The sequence below is a fragment of the Rhincodon typus genome, chromosome 12, assembly GCF_021869965.1.
Source record: "Rhincodon typus isolate 14 chromosome 12, sRhiTyp1.1, whole genome shotgun sequence".
Classification (NCBI taxonomy): domain Eukaryota; kingdom Metazoa; phylum Chordata; class Chondrichthyes; order Orectolobiformes; family Rhincodontidae; genus Rhincodon; species Rhincodon typus.
Genome location: NC_063343.1, coordinates 38,940,238 through 38,964,647, shown reverse-complemented (window position 1 = coordinate 38,964,647; position 24,410 = coordinate 38,940,238). Strand labels below are relative to the sequence as shown.

General features: G+C 37.8%; 1 protein-coding gene across 4 annotated transcripts in view; it reads right to left on the bottom strand.

Moving 5' to 3' along the window:
• LOC109929117 (protein FAM13B) overlaps nucleotides 1-24,410 on the bottom strand; it is a 107,528-nt gene that overhangs the window by 25,857 nt on the left and 57,261 nt on the right. For 2 of the 4 annotated variants that reach the window (XM_048603865.1, XM_048603866.1), the window contains 3 exons: nucleotides 19,954-20,011; nucleotides 17,148-17,295; nucleotides 3,995-4,060 (listed from right to left, as the gene is read on the bottom strand). In XM_048603865.1, the coding sequence (XP_048459822.1) occupies nucleotides 3,995-4,060; nucleotides 17,148-17,295; nucleotides 19,954-20,011 (272 nt within the window). The remainder of the gene's footprint in view (nucleotides 1-3,994; nucleotides 4,061-17,147; nucleotides 17,296-19,953; nucleotides 20,012-24,410) is intronic. The other 2 variants (XM_048603867.1, XM_048603868.1) reach the window with 1 other exon arrangement.

Genomic DNA, 24,410 nt, shown 5'->3' with positions numbered 1-24,410 from the left:
GAATATTATTAAAATAAAATGCCTCACCAAGTCATACAAAGGTGTATCAAAGTCAACCATCAAGAACTTACTCTTTTAAGGAATGTCTTAAGGAGGGAGGTGAGGTACAGAAGCACAGGTGGTGTGGACAGGGAATTCCAAACCTTGGGCCTAGAAGACATGCGTACTCTGATAGAGCAATCAATCTGGGATGCTCAAAGGGCCAGAATCAAACCAAAAAGGATTACAGAAGCAGAGTAAGTGGGGCCGTGGAGCAAAACCTAACTGGAATGCATTACAATATTCCAGGACTGTGATATTTGAATGGAAATTCTTTCCGATTCTAGTCTAGGCTCGTCCACAGAGCATATAATCAAGATTCACACTTCAGTAAAGTTCCGGGGGATGCTGCACAGTCAGAACAGTTAACTTTTGGTTGTGATATAGTCAGGCATCTCACCAAGGTCTCACTTATCCTATTAGGTGTAAATGAAATAAATAGGAACATTTTAGAATCTATTATTAGCAACAGGGTGATAGGACACTTAAATAATAATAATAATAAATAACAATAATAATAAATAACAATAATAAGATGAAGATGAAGATGATGAAGATGAAGATGAAGACGACCGGAGTAAACAAAGGCATGAAAGAGATTGTGGTTGACAATTCCAATACAGTGTTACATTCTTAACCAGCAAGGTGGATAAGTTTGTAGAGAATAAGAAACTGACAGGGAAAGCAAACAGCAAGAAGGCCTCAAGAGCTACAAAGGAACAAAAACAGATTAATGATAGTTGGCAAGAATTTGAGATGCTGGATATATTGGTAGAAATGTGAAGTTATCAACTTCACTAGTTTAAAAAAAAAGGGAAATTAAACTTTTTTAAAAAACACAATGAAACTGGAATATGAATTCTCTCCCTCAGGGCACTGTGGGTCAACTACAGTGTGTGGACCACAGCAGTACAAGAAGGGAGCTCACCACCTTCAGGGGCAACAGGGGTCAGGAAATAAATGCTGGCCAGCCAGCAATGCTCACATCCCACTAATAAAAAAAAAAGTTGGCATTGAGGGGTTTTGGAGCCCTTGCACACAGATAAGATAATTAGAAAAGCAAACAGTATTTCAGCCTTTAATAAGAAATTTGGAATACAAACAGCAAAGACGACTTAACACAAAGATATCTAAAGCCTTGAGATTAGACCTAGACAAATATATGCAGTTTAGGGGTCCTTACACAAGGAAAAATATATCTGCCTAACAGGAATACAACAAAAAGGTTCAATAAGAATGGAACTCAAAGTGGGGGATTGTCCAACAAGAAGAATTGAGCAGACAAAGCACTCAACAACTATGTGTGTTTCAATGAGACCAGTTTAACTCTTTTGCATCTCGACAGAATATTTCCCCTGGCTGGGTAGTTCGGATCTAAAGATTAAAGTCACAAAATAAGGTTGTAAGATATTTAAACCCCGAGATGACTGGAAGTTTGCTCTTTTCAAGGTTTGCAAATCTTTTGGAATTTTCTATCCCAAGAGGGCCGTGAATGCCCAGTTGATGAGTATATTAAGACAGATATTGGCATATTTTTAGAAACTAATTGAGATAAGGGGCATGGAAATAAGGTGGGAAAGAAAAGTTGAGACAGAAGATCATCTATGATTTTATGGAATATGGTTCCTAGGGCAAATTGACCTATTCCTATTTATTATGTTCTCGAGTTGTTACAGCATCCTGCATCAAAAAGCAATGGGACTCCTTTCATTATCATGATTCTGGCCTTGCTGTGTGTTAGGTAGTTGCCGCCTTTTCCTAAAGTGTTGCAATGAACTGGTTGTACGGCATCTTGGAACATGAGGTTTGCAAAGGCACTATAAGTGCAAGTTCTTTTTCTCACCTCATTACCTAGGAATCAGAGACAAACAAGAATAATAATTCAAGGAGGAATTCAATTTCAGCAGTGTAAATACCCAGGACAAAAATCAGCAGGGAGTTTCCATTTAATGACAACATTTTAAATGTCTCAATGTTACAGGTGTGAAGGAACCAAAAACAAATTTCTGAACAAAAAATAAGTAGCAGATTGGAGAGGCCTCATGTTTGAAGTCATAAAAGGACTGCATTTTAATACTTCTTTACAATTTGCTCCCCCTGTGGCTTCAATGAATGCTTAATGTACAACATAAGAACTCAGCATTTCAAACCAAGAGCAGCAAAACGTTCACAACTAATTTTGGTAAAAATCCGATCATTCCAATTTAAATCACTGAAATAAAACATCAGTGTCAATATCTTCAATTTCAAATTTTGAAAAATTTTTGCATACACAAGTGACACTCACTTGTGACAACTTGATTAAAAACTTAATTTACCCTTGAAATTTGAACACAACTATTAACTGCATTCAGATGTCAAAGACAGAAGTACAAAATTATTTTGCCATCTAGATTAACTCTTCAACTGCTGACAGGTTTAGAGAAATGACAACTCCCTAAACTGGTCAGTTTATTCCAGGTTCAGTTCATATTACTCCAGTAACACTACTCCAATGTCAAGTGGCCATTAAGAACCAAAAATATCCAATGAACATTAAACCTTTCAATTCAGTATGTCATTATTATTATTCCTTTATTTGCTTCTTTCCAATTACCCTCTTTATCAACATTCATTTTTAAAGTTTGCTCTACTAATTTAAAGTGACTGGCTTTGTTACATGAAAGAAGGAGTGGGGCGGGGGGAAACCTGTCAGTAAGTAAAAATATTCAAGGTAGACAAGGATTTAGAAATGCTACAAAAAAGATTAGGTTTAGATTTTAAAATTGCAAATCTTTGTTATCCTCCAATTTTCACAATATTTTCCTCAGAGAAGACATTAGCAATTATGATTCTATCATGTATGATGAAATTACAAAGGAGACATTTATCTGTGTGCACCACACAAAGTCAAAATCCTGATCTTAAAACTTCAGGGAACTGATGGTCAAATCAAAATAAAACAAGATTTATTGAATTTAGTCCGAAAATTGGTGTACACAGACCAATTGGGAGATATACTAAATACATATAATGGACACTAATTCAGAATGGTAACATTAACCCTTTGAGTACTGAATATTTTGGAACTTTCAATTCAAAAACCATGATAGCAATCCTTCACATTAAAATTTGAAAATCCCAAGTTCCAAAAACAAAGTAACTAAAAAATAACACATCAATATGCTACTTTCTAGCCTTCAGCTCTTTAATATCTGTAATCCAGATTTCTTCCCTTTACTCAAAACAGACTCCTTAAAAAGATTACAGTTCCAACTTTTGCCAGTCATCCTTCAGTATTTCATCCCCAAGGGCATTCTTTTAAATAATGCCAGCTAAACTGCTTAGTTGAGACTCAATGCCGTGGAGTCAGATCTTGCCCTCAATCAACTTCACTTTGATGTTAATGGACAGTAACGAACCATATGGACCTATGTACCAGAGATATCAAGGCCAAATTTCAGCATCCTATTGCCAGTGTGACAAGCAACAGATCTGGCATATTCTCAATTTGTGTGGCTCAATCACTTATACCTTTACACATTGGAAATCAATGATTCTTTTCTGGTGATTGCTCAATGTGCAGAGCCACTGCTACAATAATTAAGAGATGCAGACACAAGTCATAAACCACAACTGTACAGAATCAAAACAACCATACCTATTCATAAAATGGTTAAAAAATGTAACCGGCCACTCCAAGCAACGTATAATTTTACAAATGTTAAAAAACTAACTCAGTGTTGATAAGGATCACAGAACTGAGATAATTCCAGAATGAATTACTCAGTTCACCAGTTTTCAAAGGGTTAAAAATTAGTTTTCACTTAGATTCCATATCCCATGATTAAAGATTTTTTTGTAAACAAAAAGCCAAATCAATAAGACTTCCTTTTCCATGTAACCTGAAGCTTTTATTTTTGATATTTCTAAATGCTGGCTGACTGAATGCAGATCGATGGCAAAGCATACTTACCATCCCCATCTCTTTGAAGATGCATTGTTTTGAAATCAATGAAGGGAAAAGTGATTGTACATGGCGCTAATAGAATGAAAAATGGCAAAAATACCAGTGTGAGCAGCAAGCAGTCACAGACACCCCATAAACACAAAACAAAACAGAAAATACAATCACAACTAATTCACTACCAGAATCAAAAACAGCATTTGCTTTTATGGTAAACATATAGCATAAAATAAAACACTGAAAAGAGCTGTAGCAGATATATGGAGATCTAGATACGAAACTAATTTAATATAATGCATTCTAGGTCATTTCAAATTTGCATATGTTTTACTTTGTTCAGAGGACATTTACTCTCACACAATGAATCACGTGAATATAAGACTCTGCATTATTACTAATTAACTTCCCTTCTTGAAAGGCACAACGCCGTCCAAAATGGTTTTGCCCACTGTCTCCCCAGGAAATGCATTTTCTGCCAAAAGCAAAGCTGTGAGACTCAGAAGGTACTTTCAAATGGTGCCAAAACTGGTGGGCAACCATTAAGTATCATTGCAGCAATGAGTAACCCTAGATCAGAACATTAGAGAGTCTCTTCAGAATAGTATCAAATATTCACATTGGGGAAATTAGCATTTTGCTACCACCACAACTTGTCACTCAGTCAAGCACTGTGCTGTATCCAAAACCATTAAAGGAATAAAATGAAGAATAAGCTGATGTTATCGAACATTGAAACAGTGAAGTTCAACTTTGACAACAACCTATAAGCATTCAGTGCCATTAACATTGGAAAACATCCTAAAACTTCACAGGAGCATCGGCAATTAAAGCCTGGCACGGAATCACATGAAGTATCAGGACAGAAACTATCCTAGTAATGCAGTTTTTATTAGCATCTTAAACAAGAAGGAGGGACAAGTAGAGTCACAGGGATTATGGGAGGTGGTGTTTGTGGTTCAAGAAAGAAGGGCTGAACAATGAGTAGTGGTTGAATTTCAGTGCTCAGGGTCTAAAGCAATTGAAAGAGGGCCACCGATGCCAGAGCGATGAAAATTAGGGATGCAAAAAGGGTCAAAATTGGAGGAGCACAGACATCTCAAAAGGAGCTCAGAAATAGGGAAGGGACAACCCATGCAGGGATGAGAAAACAAGTAGAGGGACAGAACTGGTGGAATGGGAACAGAACTCATGGCAAGAATTACCGAGCCAATGCTGGTCTTCTCAATTTTTAGTTGTGAAAATATTGCTTGCTTATTCAAGACTGGATTCCAGAAAGCACTGTGACAAATCAGAAGCTGTGGAATTTGACTAGGAAAAGCAGAATGTCATTAACACGAGAAATCCAACGCTGTGTTTTTCGACAAAGTCATTGAGGGTTAGCATATAGATGAGAAACAGGTGTTGGCCAAGAAATTTACATTGTTGGGTGATTACAGAGGCAATCTTGCAATGGAGAGAAGCCATTGAGAGTGACTCAGTAGCTCTAAATAAAATGAAAAGGAATAGAATTAGGAAAGAGCAGTAACACTCAGCTGGACAAAGGAGAATTGTCAGAGATTGCGATGCGGTCAAACAAGGCAGACAGATCAAGCAGGAGGAAATGACAGATTACAAAATATCACAGATGCATGGGAGGTAATTTGTCTGACGATAACAAGCCAAAAATCTGGCTGAAAGGGATCAAAATGAAGTCCTTACAATTATTAGTGCAGATTTAGGAAGCAACAACACATTTGAGAGATTTCGGAACATGGAGACAATGCGCTACAAAGAATAATATTTTAGCTCAACATCTATTACGGCAATACTGCAAGAGAGCAGTCATGATCATGCTGTTTGCAAAAACAAAAAACCGCTTCATTTAAGAGCTCTGACTACGTTTGTCTTAATCTTAAGAATGTGTCAAACTGAAGTTAAATTAACTGAAGAAGGTACATCAGTATGCCCAATAATGATTTAAAAACATACCAGTAAGAAATCCGAATTGTGAAGTCAAAATAAACATGACCAGAACATGTGTGGTTAGAGTAAATGGGAATCATCAGAAAATTATCACTGCAACAGAACCAAAGTTTGTTCAGTACTACAGCTTTTTCCCTTTTTGCCAAAAAATAAAAGGAACTTGGTTTTTAAAGGTAAACACCTTCTGGGTAAGAGACTAACTTTATTTTTCAAATTCCATACAAATCAGTCACATCGGGCTTCAACAACCAATAAGTGCTGGTCAGCTCACACAAGTCATAAAGCCTGGTCTTTGAGAGGCTCCATAGTAAATCACACCGAGTAGCATATACTTTTCTACTCCGTGATTTTCTACAGATCCATTTGCTGACGTGTCTCATTTCTTGTATCTGTGGAATAATTTCCGCTGAGAGTGGAGAACGTGATAAATAATTATAGAATCAAGAAAACAATTTTTTCAGAAAGAGGATAACAGCAGTAAATAGAAATCAATGGAAATGGAAATCAAGGATTTAAATTATGCAATACTGTACATATAAATCAAGTTTTAATAGTATTTTCAAAATCAAAATACTCAAAAATTAGCCTGTCAGAACAAAACAATTTTCAATTTACATTGTTTCAACTTTGAATTTCTATGATTGACTTTTCGGTCATTTGATCACATTCCAGTCACTAGTCCAGTATTCAACACGTTTCCCTGTCAGTAGTTGCAGCTATTCACCAACATTTTTCCTCACACCAGAAACCTTTAATTCGTTGCCGTGACACATCAGAAAGCTATGATTAATAGATTAGAATCTGTATACCACCCTCTATCTTATGCACCTTAGTATAGTCTCCATTGGGGTATCTCACCTGGAATAAAAAACATTAAATTGTATAAGCATTACTCAGACTTCGCTTCATTCTGCATTTAGGATCTTGATCAAAGGAATCAGAACCATATACAAATACATCCGGTTAAAAGCACCCAAAGATTGTAAGAACTGCTGATGCTGGAGTCAGAGATAACAGTGTGGAAATGGAAGAACACAGCAGGCCAGGCAGCATTAGAGGAGGAAAATTGACATTTTGGGTCAAGACCCTCTGAAATTTTTTCTGAAGAAGGGTCCCGACCCAAAATGTCAACTTTCCTGCTCGGTCTGCTGTGTTCCTCTAGCTCCACACTTATCTCTGTTAAAAGCACCACTTATTTTCAAACTAGCGAATGTAATTCACTTCACTATGCACTCCAGTATTGTTTGCTTTATTGCTAGCTACAAGCTGTAATTCTCCTTCAACATCCACTGATAAATTGTAGCACAAAATCGAGGGGTACATTACAGTTTTAATTAAAACTAAAAAGTACTAATTAATCGCATATTTGTTTCAGGCATTGGGCATCACTGACAAAGGAAGCATTTAGTACCAATTCCTACTGGTCTGGAGATGGTGGCAATGAACTGAACAGCGTGTGAACATACTCCCAAAGTGGCATTTCAGCATGTGAACAAGAAGTTTAAAAAAAGTGAATAGGTACTTGGCTTTGAGCTTTGTCCACTATTCAATAACATTGTGGCTAATCAGATTTTAACTTCAACATTTTACATTCCTGCATATCCCCAATAATCCTTCATCTCCTTGGTAATCAAGGATCTACCTACCTCTGCCTTAAAAATATTTAAAGATTCTGCACCCACTGCCTTTTGAGGAAGGGAATTCCAAAGAGTTACAACCTTCAGAGAAAAACTGTTTCCTCACCTTTATTTTAAATTGGTGACCCCTTATTCTTAAAGCAATCACTTGCAGTTTTACATTTTTCCACAAGAGGAAATAGGTTTTCAACATCCACCTGTTAAAGTCTCTTCAAGATCTTGCATGTTCAATCAAGTCAACTCTGACTCTTCTAAACTCCAGAGGATAGAGACCTAGCCTGTCTAGCCTTTCCTAATAATGGGTGCTGCAGGATTCAGCGAAAGGAATGGAGATGTATTGCCAAACCTAGATGGTTAAAATGTAAGGGGAGCAAGTAGCTGTTCCCATGCATCTGCTCCTATTGTTATTCTGTACTTCAGATTTAAGATATGGGGTGGGTATAGTGATCAGTGACTCAAATTATACACTCCAACTGTTTATTCCTTTGTAATGTTTCTGAAGAAGGGTCTAGGCCCGAAACGTCAGCCTTCCTGCTCCTCTGATGCTGCTTGGCCTGCTGTGTTCATCCAGCTCTACACCTTGTTATCTCTGTTTATTCCAGCTACTGTATTTATATTTACGTGGCATTTATATGGCTGGTAGGCAGTTAAGTATCAGGTTAATGAGTGGCAGACATGGTTTTTAAAGATTTATTCATTCACATACTAGACAGTATCACTTGTTAGGACAGCATTTATTGTAAACCATAATTGCCTTTTAGAAGATGATGGTGAGGTGCCTTCTTGAACTGCTGCAATCCAGGTAGTGTGACCACACCCACAGCACTGTTCTGAAGGGGATTCCAGTATTTTAACCTCATGGCAGTGCACTCCTTCTTATTTAACGACAGATGTAATATGCACAGAAAACCTCAAATTTATCAAATGATTTCCCTTTCATAAATCCACATTTACTCTGCTCCATTTTGCTATTCCTTTCTAAATATTCAGTAATCACAACCTTTATAATGGATTCTAACATTTCTCCCTACTACAGATGACAAACTGACAACTCTTGTTCTCCATTCTCCCTCTTCCTACCCCCTTAAACAGAGGAGTTAAATTTGTTACTTTCCAGTCAGCAGGAAACTTTCCAGGATCTATAAAATTTTAAACGATAACCACCAATGCGTCCGCTGTCTCTCAAGCCAGATCCCTTAACATTATAGCATGAAGATCATATAGCCAGTAATTTAACAACCTTCAATCCGATTAACCTTTTGCGTACACACTCATTAACAGCATTAATTTATTTAAATTGCTCAGTCTCAGGTTTTTTTGGTCATCTAGTTTATATTTCCTCTATCTTCTGTGAATAGATGCAAAGTTTCTCTATCATTTCTCTGCTCTCCACTTTTTAAACTCTGGTCTGCACCTGCAATGGGCCCATATTTGTCCTAGCTAATCTTTTCAGAGTCAGAACCATACAACGCAAACAGATTCTTCAGTCCAATTGTCCAAGCTGACCATAATCCCAAACTAAACTAGTCCCATCTGCCTTCACTTGGCCAATATCCCTCCAAACATTTCTTATTCATGCACTTGTCTAATTGTCTCTTAAACATTGTAACTATACCCACAGCCACCACTTCCACTGGCAGTTCATTCCACACATGAACCACTATTAAAAAAAATTGCTCCTCATTTTTTTTAAAGCTTTCTCCTCTCACCCTAAAAATATGCCCCCTAGTCTGGAAATACCCCATCCTACAGAAAAGATACCTGTCCCTATCTATACACCGCGTGATTTTGTAAACCTCTATAAAAGGTCACCTCTCAACCTGCTACATTTCAGTGAAAAAAGTCCCAGCCTATCCAGCCTCTCCTTATAACTCCAACCCTCCATTTCCAGCAGCATCCTAGTAAATTTTTCCGAACCCTCTCCAATTTAACAATATCCTTCCTATAAAAGGGCAACGAGAACTCCAAAAGGGGGCTCACTGTCCTGTACAAGCTCAACATAACATCCCAACTTCTATACTCAAGGGTCTGAGCAATGAAGGCAAGCATGCTAAACGCCTTAATTACCCTGTCTATATGTGATACAAACTTCAAAGAATTACGCACTGGAACTCATGGGTCGTGTGGTAGAACGAAGAAACCTAAGACTTTACTTTTAATTGTTCTAATCTTGCCTTTGTTTTACCAAAATACAATACCTCACATTTATCCAGATTAAACTCCATATGCCACTCTTCAGCCCACTGACTCAATTGATCAAGGTCTCTTTGTAACCTAAAATAACCTTCTTCACTGTCCACTATACCATAAATCTTGATGTCATCCACAAACTTACTAACCACGCTTCAACATTCTCATCTCAATCATTCGTATAAATGACAAAATTGGACACAGCACCGATTCTGTGGAACATCACCTCCAGTCCCAAAAAAAAACAACCCTCCACCACCACACTGTCTCCTGCTGTTGAGCCAATCTTGTATCCAATTGTATTTTAGTTTATTCCTTTTCAGATACTGAAGGATGCTTCTATGGTCCACATTTCTGTTCCTTGTTAGTTTGCATCTATATTTTCATTTCCTTTTAAGCAGTTTCCTGATCCTCCTCAATCAGATTGACTGGTGCCGATGGCCAGGGTTACCATTTTCTGGCATTTTTTTTTGCCACTTCCTTTGATCAAGTACAATCTTTATCTTGTATCGTAAACCTCAGTAGATTTACCTTTCCCTTTGGGTGTTTGTGCCATTGAGGAATTTATCTGTTGCAGACTGTGGGGAATTTCTTTGAATGGCAGCTACTGCCAATCTTTTGTCATACCTTTTTGTGACTTTCCCCAATCCAGTATAACCAATTTGCCCCTCAAATTCATAATGTCCTTTCCTTGAACAAGATCTTAGTTTTGAAACCAACTATGTCATGTCTTTAAAGTTAACGTGAAATTCTATCACATTATGGTGATACAGGAATGTTATTAGTTCACCTTTTCTCATTACACAACATGAAATTCAAAACTGTCTTATCCTTAGTTGACTCAACATGCACCGCCAGATACCCATCTCATACACACTCCAGGAACTCACAATCTATGGTATTAGCTTTGATTTGGTTAATTTAGTTTGTGCATAAATTCAAGTTGCGATTATTATTGCACCTCTAGTTTCCCGATTTATACCATGCCCAACATTACCACTACAGTTTGGTGGCTTGTAAATAGCTCCCACCAATACTTACAGTCCCTTCATATTTCTTAGTTCCATCTTGGTCCTTCAATCTAAAGATCCTCTCTTACTGATGGACTGTTCTCTTTTCTCAAAACTCAGTTATACAGTCAGAGTTTTACAAGAACAAAGAAGCCCTTCAATTCATCGTGTCAATACCAGCCATCAAGTACCTATTGATTATCATACCCATTTTTCAGCACTTGACTGCAGCTTTGTTTGCTATGGTGCTTCAAGTGAATCATCTAAATACTTAAATGTTGTGATGGTTCCTGTCTCTACCCACCACACTCTGGGTTAAAAACTATTCCCTATATCCCTCTAACATGCTCCTTGCTTTAAATTTTACACCTCCTGGTTAGTGACACCTCTACTAAGCGTCAAAAGTTTATTCCTATCTAACCAATCTTTGCCCTTCATAATTTGGTCGATCTCAAATCAGGTCCCCACCTGTTTTAGTCTCCTCTGCACTGAGGAAAACAATCCCTGCCTATCTAGCCTTCTTCATAGCTGAAACACTCCAACTCAGGCAACATCTTGTTGAATATCTGCTACACCCTTGTGAGAGCAATTACATCCATGCTATAGTGTGGAGACCAGAACTGCACACAGTATTCCAGCTGTGGCCTAACATTTACATACAGCTCCATAAGCTCCTTGTTCTTGTATTCAATGCCTAGACTAATAAAGGAAACATACCATATGCTGTCTTAGCGATCTTTTCTACCTGCCCTCTGCCTTTAAGGATTTTACACTTGCACATCAAAGTCCCTCTGACCTTCTTGAAAAATTCAATCAAATCTGTCAGACAAGATCTCCCTCTGACAAAGCCGTGCTGAATATCCTCAAGTAATCCTGGCCTCTCCGCATGGAGAATAATTACGTCCCTCCATTTTGCCCCCCAAACCCCGAACAGTTTTCCGAATACTGATGTTAGACTCTCTGGCCTATAGCTCCCCGGTTAATCTCTACCAATTTTCTTGAAGAATGGCACCACATTGGCCACGCTTCACTTTTCAAAACTTTTCTGGCCACAGCAATGTCAGGGTCTCCAAAATCTCCTCCCTTGCCTCCCAGTGTAGTCTGGGATACATCTAATCTGAGCTACCCCAACTTTTGTGTTTTTACCTATCCTTCCTCAATAATAGGAAGTATCCTTAGACAATCAGTTTCTAAGCTTGATCAACCCTGTAATCACACCTCTGTACAGGCAAGTGAACCATGGGACATTCAGGTCATGAGCCGTGAATTTTTTTTTTTTTTTTTTTTTTTTTTTTCAAAATATTCCCTATTCTAATCCTATCTGATGCATGCCTATACATGGTCTGTCTTTATCTTTATTTTCTACTTGACTTCCATTCATCAGTTTTGCTTCCAATGAATTGGAGATCCCTTTCAGAATCCTACCCCCTGCCCAGTTTAAGTCCTGTCCAATTGCATCAGCAGTTCTCCCAAAGGGGACACTAGCACCATCCTGCCAAGATGCTGACCTGAATGCCTCAGATTTCTGAGGTCCACCCTCTTACACTCGTTCTCCAGCCACACGTTCAATTGCTCAATTCTCCTGTTTCTACACTTACTAGCATGCTTGGGTTACTGCATTAGAGGTCCTCCTTAGCTCCATAAAATCTGCTTTCAAGACTTCATCCCATTTCTACCCAAGTCATTGGCACCAACATAGACCACAACCTCTGGCTGTTCACCCTCCCATGGAAAAGGTATCCTGCAGCCAATCCTTGACCCTTGCACAATGGAGGGAGTCAGTCTGTCTGGTTTCTCTCCCCCCATCTTATTTGTTCGTTCACCACCTGCCACAAGTTTAGTCCGATAGTTACGTCCTTTAGGACCTGACCATCTCTATCAGGACTGCAAAGAGTCCTCAGGGGAGGTTTAGCACAATTGATTCAGGGATATGGGATTTTAGCTAAAAACCACTAGATTGGAGAAGCTGAAATTGTTCTCCTTGCAAAACAAAAAGGAGGCTAACAGGAGATCCATAAGAGATTTAGAAAAAAGGTAAGTATAAAAAAAAACACCATTTTCAATAGCTAACAGTACAAGATCAGGGATACAGATTTAAGGTTTTGGGCAAGAATTGTACAAGAGCAGAAATTTTTTTAAATGCAGTGAGTGAGAATGGCCTGGAACTCTTATAAGACTGCAATTATTGATTGCTACCATCTCTGTCTAAGGAGAATTGGCTAGGCACTCGAGGGAAAAACAACTTACCAGGCTGTGGGGATAAAACGGGACAATGGAACCAGCTGGACTGCTCTACAGAGAGCCAGTTTGGAACTCAAAGAACCAAATGGTCTTTTGTGCCTTAAAAGTCTATTACTAACTAGCAATCATTCCCATCCCGGTCGTGGATAGGTGCATCTGTGACAGGTTGGAGGAAGAATTCAGTCTTTTTTCTCACATTAGTGGTCCCAACACCTGCTCCATAGTCAGCATGACAGTTATGTCTATTGAGACTTGACTAGTTGTGGTTTCAAGCCACTTGCTGTTGATTGTATTTGGTTTCATGATTCAGATTAGAATGACCTTGAGAACGCTCATTATTTCTTGTGAACACAGTAAAATTTGTATTTGTTAACCAAGTCGCCATTTGACATTAGACAGTCTCCTTCATATCTAGAACATACTGAGGTTTATCTACCGCCTGCATAAAACACAAAATATTTCACAACCACCATTCACAATGAGTTTCTATCTTGTTAGCAAATCTCATTCATTTCGCACTAACAATGTCTCATACAGAACGTAGGAAAATAGCATGAATGGGTAATATGGTTCTTTGAGTCAGCTCCAACACTGAATATAATTACTATAATTTCATATTAACTCCACTTCCCAATGCTACTCATTCATATTCCATAATGTCCAAAAACTTATACATCCCAGTCTTGAACATTCTCATTAACTGAGCAGTCACTGTAATTCTCAGGTTGAGAATCAAACAATCTAATTAAAGAAATCTTAGTCTGAAATTGTTGCTCCCTTATGACAATTGTTCTTCATTCTAGCCTAACTAGGAGAAAACAGCCCCTTGGCAAGTGACTTGCCAAACCTTAAGAATTTTGTATATTTCTCTAAAATCCTTCTAAATTCTAATATTTACTAGTGTCTTACTTTTGTTTCCCCCAAACATATTTTGCTTTTTCATGTTTCATACTTTCTAACGTTACATTCCATCTACTACATTCTTAGCTGATCACATCACATTTTAGTCTCCTCACACAACTTGCTTTCCCTCCTTGTTTTGCAAGTTAGAGAATTTGTATACATTACACTCTGTTTCCTCATGAAGTTATTGACTGACTTTGATAGCAGGGATTCAGGTGATAAACATTGTGACATTCTAATCCTGTACTGATAATCTTAATTTCTGCCTTCTCTTTCCTAACCAGTGCACAATTAATGCTAATCTATAGCAGCCAATCTGAGAAGCTGTAATTTTGTGTAACATATTGTTTAGATCTACTGAATCCTTTAGACAGACACAATCTAAATACACTGTATCCACAGGTTCCCTTTATCCGCCCGGCTACTTCTAACCTCAAAAGACCAATTGATACATTAAAATCAAATTTTGCTTTCACAAACTACATCAGCTCTGCCTAAAATGATTTGTTAATCAGAGCTTGTGGGAGAAATGTTGGTTAGGATATCTGAAGGATTCCACTCTTCTTTAAGTTGTACGACTAGATATTTGAAAAGTCAATTTGAAAAGTCAATTTGACCAAACAGAATAGGCAGTTCTTACTTCAGCACCCCAGTTTTCTCATGATACAACATTAAAATCAGTCACAACATGCTCAATGGAATTAAATGATATTGCCCGTTTTCATTAGATAATGAATTTGGGCATTTTGTTTTGCCTAAGCTAAAAAGTCAAAGCTCTGACTCAAGAAAATCAGGCACCACTTAGATTTTAAAGATGTTGTCATTTTAACACAACCTCAATAGTAATCTTATTCGGAAGCAATGAAATTCATTCATTCTTCCCTGCCATCTCAAAGTTTTAAGGACGCTAACTATGGAAATGTTAAAACATGGCACCAGATGAAATACAGTGTTTTTGAAAAGGTCATATTAAAGTCAAACTAAATTTTAGATTTTCTAAGCCATGTCTAACCTTGTTTATTACACCACACAAACTCTCTCTCAGTTTGTGCTTAAAAGCATAAAAAATTGCAACTTGTGAAAATAGGATTACTAAGTTGTTTCAACAATAAGCACTCTGCTTGTATCTAATCCAGGCAGTAAGAAACTTCAAAGCTGTTCCATTCTGCCTTAGTGTATATTAAATCCCAACAGCAGATCATGACTGGGTCAGTAATACCTTTCAATTTCATTTATTACAATCCAAAGAGAACTGGCAATTTGGTGACAAGTTAGCAATAGCTTTGGGCTGTGGATCTTGATTATTAGAAACCATTTGAAAGTTCACAAATGTTTTCAAACATCCTCTTACAGTCTGAGTTAAATGCTGGCATTTATCCAATGGCTATATAATCCAGTCCATACTGATTAGACGAAAGTGGCAGAAATGTTGATTAGGACATCTGAAGAACACTAGCAATCTAAATACTCTGCATCCGACTAGTCCCATTTACTTACCCTGCGACTTGGAACCTCAAAACACTAATAGATCTGCTAAAACTCAAATTTTCCTTTCATAAAACTAAGTTGATTCGGCTGATTACTGGCTGGAATTATTTTAGATGAAATTAAGGCAAGCTTACTCCAGTTTCTCATGTGTCGCAATAATAAACCTGTATTAAAGTGAATTGGTACAGGCTTTGAGAGTAAAGGACAAATTACTAGCTTTGTAGAGTTTCTTTGAAGTTTGGGGTATGGAGAAATTTAGCTAAATCAATATAGCTGAAGCGTTATTCAAAATTTCGTATTTTGTGACAAGTGGTCAAGCATTAGATACAGAATTTGAAAGCAATAATTTCTGTGCCAGGATCATCATCTCATGTAAAGACCATAAGAAAACAAGAACAGGAGTAGGTTGTTCGGCTCAAGACTGCTCAGCCATTCAAAAGGATCATGGCTGATCAGATATTCCTTACATCCACTTTCCTGCCTTTCCCCCATACCTCTTCATCGCCTTACTCCTCAAGAATCTATTGCAGCCTTACACATACATGTAAGGACTATGCCCCCACAGCTCTCTGCAGCAAGGAATTCCAAAGACTCTCAACCCTCAAGAGATTCCTCTTTGTCTGTCTTAAATTGGCACCCATTTATTCTGAGGCTATGCCCTCTGGTCCTACTTGGTCCCAAGACTGGAAATCTTCTCAGCATTTACCCTGTGAAATATCCTCGGACTCCTATACATTTCAATGAGATCACCTCGCTTCTAAATTCCAGTGAGTAGACTCCCAACCTGTTCACCTTTTGCTCATGAGGCAATCCCTCCAAAACAGGAATCATCTTTGTGAACCTTCTCTGAACTGTCTCCAATGCAGTCATATATATTCTTAAATAAGGGGACCAAAACTACTCATAGATGCGGTCTCATCAGCTCCTTGTACAGTTGCAGTAAGATTTCCCTACTCTTACATTCCAATCCATTAGCCTTCCCGACTACCTGCTGCACTTGTGTGCTAGCTGCGTTGAGCGAAAGTACCCCAAGTCCCTTTGTGTTGCAGCTTTCTGCAATTTTGTTCTCCCTTCCAAAATGAACATCTTCATATCTTCCCACATTATACTCCATTTTGTCAACTTCTTGCCCACTTCCTTAAACAATCTCTCTAAACTGTTTCCATCCCCTAAGCAGCTTGCCTTTTCACTTATTTCAGTGTTGTCTCAAATCTGGCTACAGTACATTTGCTTTCTTCCTCCAACATCAATAACATATTAGAGTCAGTAATTCATATGGAAACAGGTGCGTTCCAACACTGATCCATGTGGAATCCCACTGTTCACACGTTGCTAACCTGAAAAAGAACCCCTTATCCACACACTGCTTCCTACCCATCAGTCAATTCTCTATCCATGACAATATACTACCTCCAACACCATGGGTTCACATGACTTAACCTTTTGAGGTAACTTGATGAACGCCTTCTTGAAGTCCAAATACATCTATTGGTTCCCCTACTTCCATGCTGGTTGATATTTTCTCAAAATATTATTGCAGCAGAATCTCAAAAATTTTATACCACAACCTCATACCACACAACATAAAAGTTAGCCATTTGACATATTAGAATTTTTGAATAAACATGATATACATCATCAAGCACTGCCAGTTTTATTGAAATAGTCTTACATCACGAAATGTACACTTCAGAAAATTTTTAAAATTCTCAATAGCAACAATGAAATTACCTTCCCAATCACTTGTCTCAGTCACCCTTTTCAGATCAAGGTGAGCAATTTCTGGCCGCACTCTGTTATCCTGATTAGAAACTTCTTGGTTTTTTGACACATCAGGCTCTTTATTAGCATTTAAATCATAAATTTCCGTAGATGAATTCTAAAAGATAAATGGAAAAAAAATTCAAAAAAGCCTCATTTTATTACCAATCTGTTATCAATTAGAATTATAGAATCCCTACAATGTGGAAACAGACCATTCGGCCCAACAAGTCTGCACCGCTCCTCCGAAGAGCATCCCACCCAGACCCATTCCCCTACCCCTGTATTTCCCATGTCTAACCCACCTAACCTAAACATCCCTGGGCACTACGGGCAATTTAGCATGGCCAATCCACCTAGCCTGCACATCTTTGGACTGTGGGAGGAAACCAGAGCACACGGAGGAAACCTACGCAGACATGGGGAGAATGTGCAAACTCCACACAGTGTCACCCGAGGAGGCTGGAATTTAACCCGGGTCCCTGGCGCTGTGAGGGAACAGTGCTAACCACTGAGCCACCGTGCTGCTTAAATCAATATGTAATTGTTAGTCCAAATGAATACAACTTCCAAGGAAAAGCCTAGAAGTAGAAGAATCCAAGAGTAAAAGCTGACATGTACTTAAAATATTTTTTTCATATTCATTCACTGGATGTGAACTTCACTGGCTGGGCCAGCATTTATTGCCCATCTGTAGTTACCCTTGAGAAGATGACTGAGCTGCAACCCAGAACTGCTGCAGTTCCATTTGGTGCAGTTACAACAACGTTGTTAGATAGGGAGTTCCAGGATTTTGACCCAGCAACAGCGAAGGAATGGTGATGCATTTTCAGATCAAAATGGCAAGTGGCTTAGAGAGGAACTTCAAAGATGGCTGCATTCCCACACATTTACCCCTCTTGGCATGTATGGCATCAAGCTTCTGGAGTATTATTAGAGTTTCATTCATCCAGGCAAGTGGAGTGTATTTCAATCACACTCCTGACTTGAGCCTTGGAGATGGCGGATAGTTTTTGGGAAGTCAGGAGAGGAGTTAAAAACCATGGGATTCATAATGTCTGACTTGCTCTTGCAACCATAGTATTGACATGGGTAGCCCAGTTCAGTTTCTGGTCAATTGTAACCCCCCAGGCTCTGATAATTGCAGATCTAAATGACTGTAATGCTAATGAACGTCATAGGCAATGGTTAGGTTCTATGTTGCTGAAAGTGGTCATTGGTAATATCTGCCTCCAATACCTAGATGTGTATTCAAATTAAGCAAACACTTCAACCATTTGATAATTCTGGCCGTAGCTTCACTGAAGTTGTTTTGGTAATAAATCTGATCTTCCAAACATATTTATTTACTTGCGAAAGTGTAATGGTAATTCTGAAGTTGATCAATTGGCCTAATCAAACAACTGAACTGAAAGGTTTGCACTGGATTTTTTTTTAAATGATCTATTTCCTCATCACTGACTTATCTTTATGCTCAGCAACCTTCATTCCATAAAAGATTCCACAAGGTTTTTGTTTTGAAGGAAAATCAAGTGATATTTGTCTCTTATTTGTTGCTCACTTTTCATATTCTTTAAAGGACTGAGTAAACAGGTGGCTTTGTACCCTCTTAGGCTGGAAAAGTACATTATATTCAGACTATCTGGTAGTGTAAAGAGCATCAATAATTCATTTCCTTCACCTGCCCATTGATTTCCCTCTTTATTGCTAATTATCAGCTGCCTTGATAAAAAGGGGATAGTTTCCACTGGGAGGAGATCCATTCATTGAAACAGATAAATTGCTTTTGTTTTCACCACAAGAGGTAAGCACTCAGTCTCTCCTTTGCTGAGCTTATCATAAGTTAGATTTCAAATGCAAATCTATAACTAAAACAGAAGCCCTTTTTCGTAGCAAAGAAATTTAATGACTTTCATATTATTTAGGAATAAATTATATTTAATTGATAGACAATTAATAAATTTATGAGCATTTATTCCACATTTATTGTAATTGAAATAGAGGACTGAATACATGTCAGGATCTTGAGATATATGAAAATATTTAGCCAAAAAGATGTTCTCAAAAAAAAAAACTAGCAATTGAATTATCCAAATGAACAAGTGATCAAAGGGGGAAATCACAGAAGCTTTAGAAAAGATATCCTTGGCAAAATAAGAGAAGTTACAGTTTTACTGGAAGGAAAAATCAGTACAAGTTCACTCAGCAGTTCTAGCAGTGGATTCACCTAGATCACAAGTAAAGACGAGTTGGCTGCAAGTCTTAATCTGTAAAAACTGTTGGTGCAATGGTTTCTTTTAATAGAAATATGCCCAAATGTAATATTCTAGCTATCACGAATATCATATACCAGATGAATAAAAAGTGCAGCAACTTCTTCCCCAGTCACTGGTTTTAAAACAGTCATTTTCCTATGTTAATCCATAATCAAAAATATGGAATAAAAAGATTCAATCTTTACAACAAAATTTTGCCAAAAAGCTTTGTTGCATTCCATCAGCTTTTAGGACTTGCTTGCTTAATTTTAAAGTCATTGCTCTTGATAACTCAGGGTTAAAATCATCCATCACTACTAAGGAGAATGTCTTAAAAATAACCATAATCACTCCCTTATTTTCTTTAGTTTGGTGTAATTTAAAATAATTAGTCCATGAATCCTGTTTAAAAAGCAAAGAATAAACTCATTCTGCAGTAACACTTGTGTTTGCACATTTTAAAAAATAACAGCAAATGTTTCACATACTATCGTAAAGTTTCTAATCGGGTTCTTACTCACCAAGGTTAACATGAAAGAACTGCCTATGTCAATTTCAGAAACAGAAGTACTTCCTGGCCTGCAAAAAAAAAAAATATTAAAATTATACAGAGCAAATTTTGTTTTGGACACACATTCAAACAAGTCTTCAAATAGCCGAGTCTTTTATTAGTAGTTTCAAAGTTAAAACAGACATTACCTAGGTCCCATTATCTGAATATATTAATTTGAATATTTTAAACGCAAGTACTTTTACTTCAGTACTCAAAATCTCCTATTATAGATTAGTAATTTGAATTCAATTTTTATAAACAATACTATCAAGTCACTGGCAATGTTATATTAACTGTACCTGAATTATCCCGACATTCTAGTTCTTAGTTAGAAATTTGTATTCCTATCTCAAAGCATGAATGCTGCAATTTTGACAACTTTGTTAAATATCAACAGTAACACAAAAGCTAGAAATGCCTCATGAAACATCTTTTCATTTATTAACTTCTCCAAAAGCCTCAAGAATGCTTCAAACCAGCATTAGCAGTACATGATGGTTTTGTCATTTTTCATGTTGTAGCTGAAATATTCGCTGACTGTCCTTTCCACCTAGAATTCCTGAACAGCAATCAGATACTCTGTTATCCAGACTGACGAGGTGAATTGCACAATTCAGCACAGACCAAGGAACAAATATATTTCTCACTACAATGCAGTCATTCATAAAACCATCTACAGATTGAAAGAATGATTAGTCATTTAATTCAGAAGCAAACAAAACATTTCTATTAATTCTTTCAGCTTCCTACAATACTAGCACTATATTTCGTTTCCTATGCTTTTCCAAAAAAAAAAAAACAAAACTTTTTAAAATTCATTCAAAGATGTGGCCATTTGCTAGATAGGCCAGTTTTATTGGTCATGACTAATTGCCCTCAAGAAGGGGATGCTGAGCTGCCTTAATGAATGGCTGTAGTCCATGTGGTACAGGTAATGAGGTCAAGAGCTGAGTGTGTCTGGTCGAACCCAAACTGAGCACCACCGAAAAACATTGTTGAGCAGGTGCTCCTTCAATGCATTGTCATACACACCTTCCATAACTCTTCTTACGATTGAGAGTAGACACGGGGCTGTAATTTAGATTAATTTTGACCTGCTTTCTGTAGACTGGACATAGAACACTGACATCTCTCTGGTAATAAGGCAACTATACTAGGACAACTTGGCCATCATACAATGCTACTAATATTGTCAGGGCCCATAGCGTTTGCAGCACCCAGTGCTGTCCGATGTTTCATGATGTCATGTGGAGTAAATCAAATTAGCTCAGGCTTGCATTTGCGATGCTGGGCACCTCAAGAGAAGGAAGAGATAAATCATACACTTGCCACTTTTGTTGTAGATGCTTGCAAATGCTACAGCCTTGTTTTCACACAAGTGCCAAACTCTCCCATCATTGAGGATGGAGGTATTCGTGCAGCCTCTCCTCCAGTGGATTGTTTCATTGTCCTCCACCATTGATGACTGGTTGTGGTGCAGCTGCAGACCTTAGATTGATCCATTGGTTGTAAGGGAATTGTTTAGTGTATGCTGCTTACATTGCCTGGGGGCATGCAAGTAGCCCTGTGTTACATCATCACTAGGTTGAAATTTTTTGGAATGCCTCTTGTTGCTCCTGCCATATCCTCCTGAAGTGATTGTCTGGTTGGTGGTAATGGTAGAGTGGAGCATGTGCTAGGTCATGAGGCTACAGATTGCAGTTGAATACAACTGTGCCACAACAATGCATCTTGAAGATACAGTCATGAGTTTCTAGATTTCTTCAAAATCTATCCCATTCAACAAGAAGGCAGTGTCTCACAACGTGAAGTAGAACTCGGTCTCCTCAAGGACTGTACCGTGTTTACTCCAACTGATACAGTCACAGTTATGAATCAGAGATTGCTCAGGACAAAATGCTGGTCACAGACCCAACCTAGTAGCTGTGTCCTTAAGAACTTTGCCAATAGTGGTGCTACCAAGTCACACTTTTGGTGATGGACAACTGAAGTCCTCCACCTAAAATGAAGCCACTTCCAGGGCCAATGACACCAGGCCTAGGGAAAAGAAAGATGGAGCTAATCTGTTGGGACAGGTTGCACTGGAGTTGGACCAGTGTCCTAGTCAATTCAATAACTCGACAAGTATACAGGATTTTAACATTTCTGAAGTGGGTACAAAGATTTAGCAAAGGATTGATTCAAAAGCACTAAGGGCAATTTCTCAAGGTTGTAGATTAGAATTTTTAAAATTAGAATAAGATTTTTATTCAAAATAACTAATAAGTAGAATAGCTAAAGGAACAAAACTCAAATGAGAGATTAAGGTGACTGGAAAAAAAAGAAAAAAGCTAAGCCAGCATAATAAACACCACGTATTTGTTACAAAACAGATTAATTACTGGCAGACATAAAAATTAATGAGTCTGAACTAATGCTATTGTGAACAGATGGCTGCAAAGTCAAACTATGGGAACATCAGGAAAAGCTAATTTAAAGAAAGGAAAAGAAGGGTCATCCTGATAGTAAGTGATTGGATAAAGATTGTGGAGGAAAGGATTTAACATAGAAAGCCAACAGTGCAATCAGTTTGGATGTACCTCAGAAACAACACAGGGTAGAAAACATTGGCATAGGTTGTACATAGGCTGCCTAACGTTGACCGTTGCATCAGGTAAATCACTAGTCCGGAAATTTGAGGTGTAGGCAACAAGGACTATACAGTAATCATGGGTAACATTAACCTTCAGACACACTGGGCAAACCAAACATACTATAAATTACATAAAAGACAAGTTCACTCAATTAGAGCAAGTCAGTTTTCTAGACCAATAATTGATGCGATCTACAAAACTGTCAACTGGGACAGGCTTCATTAGAACCATTTTGGGGCCAGGGTCCTGGTGAGTCATAGTACAACGTAGGTTCCAAAACTAATTAGGGAGGGTGGGCAATTCAAGTGAAGGGAAGTTTAAAAAGTTCAAAAAAAAAAAATCAAGGTAGCAAAGTGCAGGTAGGTGAAGTGGCAAACAATAATCAATGTATGACAGGAAGGGGTTGAAAATATACATAGAAGAGTGCAGCAGACATGAGAACCAGAGTAAGAATGATTTTTTTTTTTTAAATCAAAGTTAAAAGCACTTTGTCTGATTATATGCAGATTTATAACAAGACAGATGAGTTGATGGCAATTGGAAATAAATGAATATGACCCGACAACTCTATGTAAATATGTTTGCATGGTGACCCATAACTGTGAACTTAATATTCAAGTGTATTCAATGTTCCAGAAGAATAGGCAAAAAAGGTAGGTGCTGGGGTAGCTTTGCTAATAAACGATATATCACTGGGTGCTGAGTAGTGATATATAGGTGCAATAGATCATGATGTGGAATCCATTTGGATGGAAATAAGGAATAGAAAGAGAAAGAAGTCATTGGTGAGAATTGTCTATCAGCCCCAAAAGAATCATTTCACTATAGGACAAATTATAAATCAAAAAAATGGAGGCATGTAAAAAGGGCACTACAATTATCATGGGTGATTTTATCAGCATACTGAAGACAAATCAGACAGGCAAAAGTAACATGGAAGATTAAATTTAGAGTGCATCAGAGATAGGTTCTGCAATGTACTGCTTGAACAAACAATCTGGAACAGGCTACTTTAGATCTAGCATTGTGTTTTGAGGTAGGATTAATAAGAGATTGGAGAGTTAAAGATCCTCTGGGCAGTAGCAATCACAAAATGATAGAACTTCAAATTCAGTTTAAGGGAGAGAGAGCTTGGAACTCAAACTGGTATCCTTAACATAAGGGGTACAGAGGTATGAAAAAAGGATCATCTAAAGCAAGCTTGGAAAATAGATAGAGGAAAGTCTGTGGGTGAGCAGATATTTCATAATGCACAACAAAAAATAATTCAAGTAAAAAAAACAGCTCCACAAGGATGGTTAATAAAAAGGTGGACAAAGACAGTACCCAATCAAAAACCAAGGCATATGAAATAGTGAAAACTAGTGGTAGGCCAGAGGATTGTAAGTTTATCTTTTAGGAACAAGCAGATGATGAAGAAGCTAATGTATAGGAAGAAAATTGGCTATGAAAGTGAACTGGCGAGAAATATAAAAACATTGTTTGGAGCATTTCCAAGGAGTCAGAAGAAACTCAAATGTCAATTGTGTGTTTTGCTGTTCACAGATGCTACCAGACCAGAAACCACAGTTTTTCCAGCATTTTCTGCTTTTATTTATTCTACGAGTATTGTGTTGTGCTCTAGACAGCAAGCCTCAGGTAGAACAGATTAGTCTTAGGATTGCCATTCTTTATCAGAATGACAGTGGTCTAAAATGAGTTAAACTAAGGACATATTGCATAGTCAAGGTTTAGATTTCTTTGCATAAAGAAGAATACATGGTGATCTAACTGAAGCATGAACAGGAGTCTA